Genomic DNA, 10,785 nt, shown 5'->3' with positions numbered 1-10,785 from the left:
GACGCCACTTGTCCAGGCGTGGGCCCCTCGCGGGGAGCCCAGTGCCAGCTACGCCTGGGCCCTGTGCTGGGCTGGGGCTGCTTGGTGAGAGCTGGTGGGGGCCGAGGCTGGCCTCCCCATGTGGAGGCTGTGGCTTCTGGGAGGCTGCGGTGCACTGAGCTGCCGCCGCTTGTGTGGTGTCTGGGCCGGCGGAAGAGGCTCTGGCTGGGGGCAGGCTGGGTGGGGCGGGCCAGCAATTAGCCAGGTCCACGGAGGAGACGGGACGTTTGCCTGTGTGGTCGGGCCAGCGAGGTGGGAGAAGAGCTCCACAAAAGAACAGCGGTGCCGCCTGGCTCCCTCCCTCCATCCTGGGCTCGAAGGTGCCAGCCCGACAGCCTTCGCAGAGCCAGTCCACTTAACCCTCCGCCTGCTGGGCGCTCGGTGCTGCCTCTGTGCTGGGCGGGTCTGTCAAAGGCTCTCCATCTCTGGAGTGAATCCTCACCCCGCTGGCTTTCAAAGCTGATGTCCTGGGGACTCTTCGCCAGCAGGCGCCCAGCAGGGTCCCTACCACTTCCCAGGGGGCACTTGGGGAGCCAAGCTGTCCCTCGGGTTTATTAGTCTCCACCCTGTGGAGGCAGGACCTGCCTGGACGGTGTCTGAGCCCCTGCCTATCTCCACGTGGCCTGTTTGTATCCTGAGGGACAGGAATTCTGGGAGGTGGTCATTCAGGTGGCTCAGTGACGGTTCTATAGTTTGGCTGTAATGCTGATGTGTGCCTGGGAGGGGTGAGCTCAGGATTTACCCAGCTGCCTCCTTGTGTTACTTTTACTCTAGTTTTTATAGAAGTGCATCAGAGAACCGGAAACTTCCAGGTGCTAAGTGGTTAACACAACAGCTTCACTCCTTCCACATACTGCAGAGGACAGACTCTGGTGAGAAGCAGTTGACCGGGTAGAAGGAGGTGAAGTTCTTAGCCTCAGTAGAAGCAGACCTCGTGTTGCTGCCCTCCAGGTGCTGGTGTTTTCTGTTTTTAAATACATCTCTATTGATGTCAGAGAGGAAGGGAGAGGGAGAGAGAAACATCAATGATGAGAGAGAATCATCGATGGGCTGCCCGCTGCACGTCCCCTACTGGGGATCAAGCCCACAACCCGGGCATGTGTCCTAGACTGGAATCGAACCAGGGACCTTCAGTCCAAAAAGCATATGACCAGTTATTTAAAAAAGAAATCCTGTAAACATTTTTTTTAAAAGCAGAAACAACATTAACTTAGGTGTTTTTGGAACATCAACATACAACAGAAAAAGTGCCAGAGCGCCCCCTGCAGGGCCTAAGGGGCAGTCACCCAGCTGTAGTCCACTCTCCTGAGCTTGCGCAGCTCCTTCTCTTGGCACTTGGCCAGCTGTGACAGCTGCTGCTGGAGGTCGTCTCCCGCGTCCGTGTGGTCTGCATGCTGGGCCTTCTCAGTGGCGTCACCTTCTTCCTCTGAACTGTCACTTTCTTCTTCTTCTTCCATAGCCACATCGTCAGGCATTTCTTCAGCACTTTAACAAAAACAGAATAAAACAAACTTACTATTTACATATAAATGTCTGGAAAAAATAACTCTAAGATATCAATGTAAAGACAGAATCGCAGAGACAAAGTAAATGAAAAATCTTGTGTGCAGTTTAAAAATTATAGGCTATTATAAAAGAGCAGGTGAATGTACAAAAGTGTAATTTTGAACTACTTATCAAGTCCTTAAAACCTACCCAAAAGGCCTCTTTTCTAACACTTAGAAATTTTCAATGTGTTTTACCCACTTGACTTCGTAACCCTACGTTATGTGAAGTCTAAAGCAGAGAGAAATCCATGGAAGGGCATCCTAAGACGGGGTACCCGACCCCCCCACCCCCCGCAGCGCCTACCTCCTGGCCTCCGTGGCCAGCAGCAGGGAGTTCACGAACATGGAGCACAGGAAGGCGGCCGAGGGCAGCACGTGGGCGGGGGTGTGAAGCAGCTGCAGGGACAGAAAAGAGTCGACACCAAACCAAACACAACAGGTTTTCCCCAGAGAAAACCAAGCCAGAGCGAAACTGTGCCTCCCTTCCCACCTTCATGCAAACCCAAGACTCTGTGCCATGTGCATTGTGTGCATCAAGCTGCACAGCACAGGAGTGGCTGACAGGTGGCCTGTGGCAGACACGCGCATGCACAGTCCAGCTCCAGGGCTGAGGGCACCTCACCTCGCTGATGGCGGGGACGTTCTCCGTCAGGGGCAGCTGCACCAGCTCGCTCTCCGAGGCGCCGTCCGCCTGCTCCCCCCGCTGCTGCCTGTGCCTCCCCAGGATGAAGTAGAACGGGGTGGTCGGCAGGCTCTCTTCTGCCAGCAGCTGGGAGGGCGAAGACGAGGGCAGTTACTCCGGCAGCTCAGGCAGAAGGGCGAGGAGGCAGGCCGGGGCGGGAGACCTTCAGAGCGACCCAGCCTGTCTCTCATGTCCCCTGCAAAGCAGCAGAGGCCCCGCAGCCACTGGCTGAGGAAAGCTGCCGGGGACACTTAGACGGCAGAGAGACACCCACTTCTCACTGCCGCCCCCAGGGCCACAGGGACCAGCGAAGCAGACCCAGCGCTGGGTGGAAGGTGCCGGGGAAGCAGGCGCCGCGGAGGGGAAGTGACTGACAGGCCCGAGAGAGCAGAGCTTCAGGCCGCGGTCGCCAACGGGTGGCCCGTGAGTTCCGGAAGGTAGGTGACCGCGGCCCTACGCTGCCTGAGGGGAGCCGAGAGCACCCCATTTACACTGCAGAGGCCTGCAGAGGCCCAGGAAGTGGTACCCACAGACATAAGGTCTCTGTGAAGGGCTAGAAACCCTGATGGAACGGACGATGCAAGAAAGAGAAAAAGGTCATCAGCTGATAAAAACGAGGACGTCTCCCAGAAAACAGGAGACATGAAGAGGAATATCTGTGCAGCCAGTCTACAAGGCCAACACCTAAATAACAGGAATTCTAGAAAACACACACAGAAATGAAGGCACAGGAGTGACTGGTTTTTCCTTAGTGGTCTGATTAAAACCCGTCAGGAGGCCCGTTTCCTGAGGAAAAGCCATCTTTCATGAAGGCTGACTTGCACCCCTAACAAGGCAAGCAGTACCCCACTCCCCTCCTTAGTCCTCCCTCATTTGCTCATCACTTGGAATAGTGCTTGTGAACGTATGTCATGTTCGTGTTTGCTGTCTGCATCTTCCTGTTAAATGTGAACACCACAGGCTTAGATCTGCTCGCTGACAGATCTCAAACGTCTGGACTGTAGGTGATCAAGCTGCTGAATGAATTCAGTGAGTAAATGGTCTGGGCTTCTAGTGACAGTGGAAACTATAATGAAAGAGGAGCAGACCGTCAGAGTTCTATACCCAGCCAACCAATCAGGCGGGAGCAAGGAAAACTTTCCGACATAGAAGGTCTTCCATTGACCTCCCAGGCCCCAAGGACGTGCTGCACCAGCGCCAGGGCGTGGCGAAGCGGGACCACGGGCTCTGGCAGCAGAGGCCAGGAGGCCCCGGCGCGGGCAGAGGCCGCCTCAGCTAACACAGCAAGCAGCCAGGGGGAAGCCGTCAGAAGGCTCAGCACTGTTTCTTCAAGACCCGAAAGGGGACGTAGACTGTCTGAAAATACCGAGACGACTTGGCAACTGGGATAGAGTTTGGAGCGAATTAGGTGAGAAGTAAACAGAAAACTAGGCAAATAAAGGAAGTAGGTAATCATTAACGCCAGAGAAAAGAAGTTGGTTACAAAGGAAAACAACCTATTGCTACACGGCTGGCCGAGGAATTGTGTTCAGTGGGTTGTCATCATGAATACTGACCCGACCAATTCTTAGATTTGTTTCCTGGGAAACTGGGAGGGAGGAGGGGTATACGAGGATGTGTACGTGTGGGGTGTGGGGGTGTGGAAAAGAGCTACAGCTTCCATTTCAACAGCTCAGAGTCACCGGTAAACCCAGAGTCAGCAACGCACACGTGTTCCTCAGAGACAGGCGCCGACGGGGCCGCGGCCGGGGCGTGGGGAGGGCTGTCCCGACAAGTCTCGGGGACGGCTCGCCTCTGCGCCACGAGCACCCAGCACGGACTCCACACCAACTGCATGTCAGGAACAATGTGCCTCCGGAGGCAGCGCTGTGAGAAGGGTTTAATCCGCTTCAGGGCCAGGGGAGGCCTGGCTTCGAGAACCCATCTGTGCAGGGAAGCCATGCGGCTGGATGTGAGCAGCCCCCACATACCTGCTTGCTTGTTGGTGTGAGTTTCTCTTCTGGAGACTTCGAGCTGAATGTCAATAAGCTCTGCAAAGAGAGATCAGTTAACGCCGGGAGAGATGACTGTGAAGGGCACATCTAAATGAGATGTTAACGGCCACAGTTCGGGCTGAGCCATGAGCATCCACCCAAGAGCCTGAGGGGCGGTCACTGAGGTGGGCTCGGCACAGAGAACACTGCTGCCTGAACACACCGGACACTTTCCCCAGGAGCAATCCTCCCACAGGACCAGGCCCCTGTCACGGCCGACTATCCCTCCCCACAGCACAGCAGCCGACAGTCACGAGGGAGCCTTCGGAGGAGGACGGTTACCTGCGACGCTGTCAGGAAGTAGAACTGGGACCGGTTCAGCCACTGCAGCGCCTCCGAGGTGAATGCGTTAGGGACGTCTCGAGGCACAAACACTCCCCACCTGACTTCCTCACTGCAGATGTTCCTCTGAACATACAGCGGCCTCGGCTCACTCGGTTTGAACACGAACACTAGAGGGAAAGACAGACAACACGCTTCGCAAGGGCCAGCTCTGGCCTCGGGCTGGCGCCACCCTCGCCAATAACCATCACGGCTGCTTTAAGCTCTGATCCTGCAAACCCCTCCTGGACGCCTGTGTGTCCAGAGGTAGGAGCGAGGCCACGGTGACCAGGAGGACGGACCCAGCTCCGAGCCCAGAGCCGAACAGAGGACAGGCAGCGAGCCCAGCGGGGCTGCCTGCAGGACAGCGGGGAGGTGCTGGGGCGCGAGGCTGCACGAGGCGCCAGGACACGCACGATGCCCAAAGCATTCAGCGCTGGGACAGGGACTCAAGGAAGGGCAGGGCCTCGGGCTCAGAGGCTTCAGACCCGATTGGCAGGCAAGTGTGGCCCACTTGTATCTCAGCCGTTAGGAGAGAACTTAGTTACAGACCCTCCGGTGCCAGCGTGACCTGTACTCACAGTCCGAACCCCCCGAGGACCGAGAGACGGCGGCCACGTTCTCTGAGCGCGGGTCTGGCTCCATCACTGTGATGTTCAGTTTTGTGCTCCACTCCACTGGGGAGAAAGGAAAAGCGATTCACTTCTGTTGACAGAAGCGCTTCAAAGCCTGTCGTTCAAAGCGGGCACTCTTCCTCTTTGCTGGGACAGCCATCCCACTGTCCCAGGAGGAGGGAGTCGCGTCGGCAGACCAGGGACAGGTGTGGAAGCTGCAGAGGCCGGAGGCAGGACAAAGCCCTCCTTCCACACACCATGCAATGCTCCCCTTCCCTGCAGCTACTGAACCTGGGCAAAACGTTAGCCAGAGAACTGCAGAGAACCAAAGATGCTACCACACCCAGCCACTGCTAAGCACCCGCCACGCCTTTCCCACATGTATTCCCACAAGTAAAACCCACTAAGTGCACCTCTGCCAGGAGGTGTGGCAGGCGTTCAGACGGCAATCGGCTAGGACACTGCAGGTGACATGCATATGGAGGAGCAGGGACAGGGCTCCAACTAGAGGGTGGAGCACAAGGGGCAGCAGAAGGCCAGTCGCTGCAGGCACTGCCAGAGGGCGGCAGCTGCGCCTCTTCACCGACCACAGGCCGCTCATCCATGACCCTGCCTGCGGCAGGCCTGGGCTCCGCCTTTCAGAACGTCCCATTCAGAAAATCACATCGGCTCTGGGTCAAGACATGAGGCTACAACCCAGAAGCCCTAGAGGCCTGGGCTCCTGCCCGTCCCGAGGAAAGATGTCTTACGTGCACAGCTCAGCAGGTTCCAGCAGCACAGGGTCCCGTTCTCAGTGGCTCCAAGAAGGTACTTCGAGCACGTCAGCCTCCCGAAGCAGAGGTGCCTGAGGACCACACGAGCGAGTCAGTCCAGCCCCGGGCACGTCCGCTCAGCCGGCCCCGAGACCACGCTTTGTTCATCATCATCTTGCAGAAACAGGGACGAAGCCGCACAAAAGGAAGGCTTATTTGGGTGTGCTGCTGCTTTAGAGAAACAGGTCTGATGACCAGTTCTTTTCCCTGCTGTGCTGCGTGGTGTAACCACACACACAGGGAGTGTATGCAAAATGTACAGACATTAACAAAACCCCTTTTTGTGCTCATTTACCTAAAGAGGCATTGGCCCTGTGAACCCCGAAGGAAGTTTTACAAAGTGAATTCAGAATCGGACGCATTGCAAACTGGGAGCTATGTCCTCGCCGTCTGCCACTCGTCCCCAGCGCTGTCCCCGGACGTGGGGGGACCCAGCGCCGCCCGGACCGAGGCTCAGGCGCAGGCACAGGGCTCATGAGGCAGCACGACATGACGCGGTGGCGACAGAGAAAAGAATCCGCAGGCCTGGAAGGAGACGTCACTCCTGGTTCCAGAAATGGTGACTCCAGCACCTGTTCACCTGCAGAGAAGGCCTGGCTTCCCGCCCTCAGCTCAGCTGCTGCCCACGGCCCACGGCCTCTCAGAGGCATGCGTCACTCTAGAGCTCATGTACAAGGACTTGCTTAAATGTTAGAAAAGGTACTTCATACTCCCCCATTATTCACCTACCGTACGTGCCCAGCTCGCTGACAGAACGTGCACCTGAGCTCCCAGGCCTCCGACTCCCATATGGTCACCGTCTCCTCGAAGCTGACTGCCAGCAGCGAGCCGTCTTCAGAGAAGCAGCAGTTGGTTGCCTGGTACTTGTGGTAACTGCCCACGAAGTCGCAGGTCCAGCCCACAGCCTCTCCTGTGGAAACACGGACCTCGGTTCAGACACGGCACAGAGGCGAGCACCGTGTGGGAGGTTACACAGCAGGACCCCTGCGCCCTAGTCCTACCAGTCCTGAGGCCCTGAACCTAACTGTCCCCCATACCTGGGCTCCTGAGCATTAAAGAGAAAAAAACCAACGTGATACAGAAAAATGTTACATGCAGACAAGTGTTTAGAATAAGATGGAACTTGGAGACATTGTAGAAAATAGGTCTACCTTTCATCTAGCGCCAGTATTCCACCTTTGTGTGGAAATTACCGAAAAATCAGTACAGTGGTCTGGCAGGGCTAGTGAGGAGGCTGCAAGCAAGGGCTGAGCTGCAGCTCATGCTGGTCCCACAGACCTCGACCGCCCCCTGGTGGGGCTGCGGGAGGCTGCACAACCGAGCCCTTTCTGGCCTCTGGCAAATGTGAACAGAACAGCCAGCACTGAGCAGTCCCGTGTGTCATTAAAAGTAGGGGCTTGGAGGAAAGGCAGGTCAGAGTGGAATCTCTTACATTGTTCAGGTGCCCTGCCAGAGGGTGCAGCTCATGAGATAAATCTATCAGTTCTTAGACTCACTGTGTGAGCCACTTACTGTAGATGTCAGAGTCGTCTGCTAAGACCCACACTTTGAAGCGGCCGTCTCTGCTGGCCGTGACCAAGGTGGGGCTTTCGGACTTCTCCGCGTTGCAGAAGCACAGGGCGGTGATGTGGTCCTCGTGGGGCATGCTGACCTTTGTGTTGAGAACAAACCTGGAAGGAAGGAGACGCCACGTCATCCTCACACCAGGACGATGACACACCCTCGCCTGGGGTCTCACACAAGAAACGCCTGCAGCCCACCGGCCGCGAGTTTGACATGCTTGTATCCTACAGCAGCATCTCTGGAAGGGCCTAGGACGGTGATGGCAAACCTATGACACGCGGGTCAGAGGTGACACGCAAACTCATTTTTTTGGTTCATTTTTCTTTGTTAAATGGCATTTAAATATGTAAAATAAATATCAAAAATATAAATCTTTGTTTTACTATGGTTGCAAAGATCAAAAAATGTCTATATGTGACACAGCACCAGAGTTAAGTTAGGGTTTTTCAAATGCTGACACGCCGAGCTCAAAAGGTTCGCCGTCACTGGCCTAGAATGACAAACAGCTGCCTGCCATCTCTCAGCCGCAACACACAGTCCTGACACCACCTCTGTCCTGAGCAGCGTCCACAATGCAGCGGTGATGGAGCACCGGGTCCCCTTAATGGTACAACGTGAGTGTAAACAGGGGTCACCAAACATGATCCCCGAAAGCCGCCTGAACTAGCCCACAGTGCCTCCCGAGCTACTTGTGAAAATAAGCAAATGGCGGAATGATTATGAAAGATCCACTGTGGCAAGAAAATAGAAAACTACCTCCTCCCACTGCCCTGTCAGCATTTATCATCTGTGATCGATCACCAGACCACCTTCCCGCCTGTTCCCGGGAGCGGTGCAGGGAGGAGGGGCCGTGCCGGCCCTGGGCTCTGTGAAGGGCATCCGGCAGGATGGCGCTGCGCTTTGGACAAAGCTCCGGCTCCCAGGGGTGACGGGCCTGCTCCCTCCCCTGGGGAGGGACACCAGGCTTATCCCCCGTGTTCTGAGGGCGCAAAAGCAGAAGCCTCGCCCTGGCGCCCAGGAGGGACTCGATAAAGGGCTGGATGGCCCTGGCGTGAGACACTGGCGGGCTCCTTGCCCAGTCAACACACACACACGGCACCCGCCGCCTACACTGCCATGTTCCCCAAGGCAGCGTGATGAAGGAGCAACGAGCTGACGTTCAGATTCTAATCCTGGATTTGCCTGGAATTAGGACTCAGGTCCTGGGGGTGTCACTTCTCCATGTTTTCTCATTTATGCTGTGAGATGACTGATAACCTGGGGTGGGGTGGGGGCACCGTGCTTTCTCAGAGCAGAAAGCTTAACGGCTCTATCAGAAGCATGCCTCCCCATTACTCTAAATCTAAAACTAATCGAAATACAGCATCTTAAAGACCAAGAAGTAAAACCACAAGAGAGAAAACAACATGTTTTCTACTTTGAAATTCTAGGCTACAAAGTGGCATTACCCTTGTGTTTTCTTATTGTACGTCCACAGCTTCATTTGTAATTCCAGCTCCCCTTCCTTTTCTTGACGCTGTTCTACGGTTGCGAGCCAGGCACCGAAGCAGCCGAACGCAGCCTTTGTCAGCTCAATTTGGACCAGACCGTAGTCGTTGATGTATTCTTGCTGCACAATGTCTAGCTGATGGGTTAAAAATACCCAAAATGCTTATTAATGTAAATACATGCATGTTAGAGCATTCAAGGATGATTTTAAAAAGTGAAAAGATAGAACTGCTGTGAGTAGCCCAGCATTTTATTCCCTGTTGTTTCTCTCACCCATTTCCTGGTCTGTTTACTACACGGGTGAAGTGCCTGCTATCTCCAGGATTTCAGTAGAAATGTGGTAGTAAAAAGACCAGGAAGTTTCCTTTCTCTGAGGTCTGACAGGTGAGAGGAGAGAGAGAAGGCGCCACAGCTCCTCAGACAGAATCTGTGAAGGGTCCCATGGGGAACAGAGAGGCGGGCCGCTGATGCATTTAGGGGGTGGGTCCCAAGAGGCCTCCCTCTAGTCTGCAGTGTGCCATGGCTGCTCCATCACAGGAGGCACAGACGTGCGTGCAGCTAATTAGTCTGAAAACACGACCACAGACAGAGCGGCTGCAGCAGCAGCCACGGCCACCAGGACCAGCTGCAGGCGACCGAGTGCTGCTGAGCGCACGTGGTGGCCAAGGCCCCGCAGGGCTGCAGAGCTGCACTAGCTTTAAGGCAGGTAATGGACCAGAATCTTACGTTGTATAACTGCTTATCACTCTGGAGAGAATAGAACTGCAAGTGGCCAGGCTTTCCATTCAAAACCAACGCTTTAGTTCGTGGATCAATCATCAAGCCAGTCAAGATACTGCTGTCTGCAAGAAGAGTGACACACAGCAGCTGAAGCCAGACAGACGCCCACCTCGCACGGACACCCCCACCCACCCCGCGCCGGCCGTACCTCTCACCAGGCCTTGGATCACCGCGGAGGCCTCCAGGTTCCGGTGAATGATGGTGATCTCTGTGGGCACAAAACACTTCACCATGAACAGGTCAGAGCCTCCAGTTAGAAAAAAACCAACTGGACTTATGTGATTCTGGAATTATCAGAATATAAGACAACCGAGTAAGTTGTCTTTTAAGTGTCACATGGGTGCATTTTAAGTGTTAATTTGGGAAGTCGTATGCCCCAAAAGAGAGCGTTCCCTCTTAGGTGGTCCCTGCTTGCTCAGGATTGTATGTTCAGGGTGCCCGGTGGAGGGCCTGGAAGGCGGCGGCTCTGGGCTCTCCATCTGGCATGGGAACAGGACGAGCGCAGGTTCTGGAGGAAGCAGAGCCCTCCATTTCTGCCAGAGCAGCCCTCGCCCCGGACACAGCCATCTCTTCCGGAAGCACATGTGCCTATGCCAGCACCAAGGCCCACCTCAGAGCCCTTCCTCCACATCCCCACCCCATTCATTCCACACGAAAGGTTCTGAAATCAAGTGGCACAACAAAAACCAAACACACTGAGCCCACAGCTGGCAACCATTCTGAAACTACTGGATGGTGGTGGCATCTTGGGCGGAAGGGGCAACAGAAAGAGGAAGAATGGGAGAAAGAAATGCTCCTTAAAGGTGAGGCTGCTCGGCACCAGCCTGAGGCCTTCCATCTGCCCTTCTCTGCAGGCGGCAGGCAGCTGAGGCACCGCACAAACGGCACTCGTGCCGACGGACAGAT

At 55.4% G+C, this 10,785-nt stretch overlaps 1 protein-coding gene across 2 annotated transcripts in view; it reads right to left on the bottom strand.

Moving 5' to 3' along the window:
- Positions 1-1,193: 1,193 nt before the first annotated feature.
- The window catches only part of WDR75 (WD repeat domain 75), a 16,735-nt gene continuing 7,143 nt past the window's right edge, over positions 1,194-10,785 (bottom strand). Inside the window, exons 9-20 of one of the 2 annotated variants that reach the window (XM_006767058.2) lie at positions 10,028-10,087; positions 9,826-9,941; positions 9,060-9,235; positions 7,561-7,718; positions 6,778-6,958; positions 5,986-6,080; positions 5,204-5,299; positions 4,584-4,753; positions 4,239-4,298; positions 2,209-2,355; positions 1,891-1,982; positions 1,194-1,524 (exon numbers count right to left, since the gene is read on the bottom strand). In XM_006767058.2, coding sequence (XP_006767121.1) covers positions 1,311-1,524; positions 1,891-1,982; positions 2,209-2,355; positions 4,239-4,298; positions 4,584-4,753; positions 5,204-5,299; positions 5,986-6,080; positions 6,778-6,958; positions 7,561-7,718; positions 9,060-9,235; positions 9,826-9,941; positions 10,028-10,087 — 1,565 coding nt within the window. In that variant the 3' untranslated portion in view covers positions 1,194-1,310. The remainder of the gene's footprint in view (positions 1,525-1,890; positions 1,983-2,208; positions 2,356-4,238; positions 4,299-4,583; positions 4,754-5,203; positions 5,300-5,985; positions 6,081-6,777; positions 6,959-7,560; positions 7,719-9,059; positions 9,236-9,825; positions 9,942-10,027; positions 10,088-10,785) is intronic. The other variant, XM_015566085.1, reaches the window with a different exon arrangement.

Source organism: Myotis davidii, unplaced genomic scaffold (assembly GCF_000327345.1).
Source record: "Myotis davidii unplaced genomic scaffold, ASM32734v1 scaffold221, whole genome shotgun sequence".
NCBI lineage: Eukaryota > Metazoa > Chordata > Mammalia > Chiroptera > Vespertilionidae > Myotis > Myotis davidii.
This window is presented reverse-complemented; position numbering and strand designations above follow the sequence as displayed.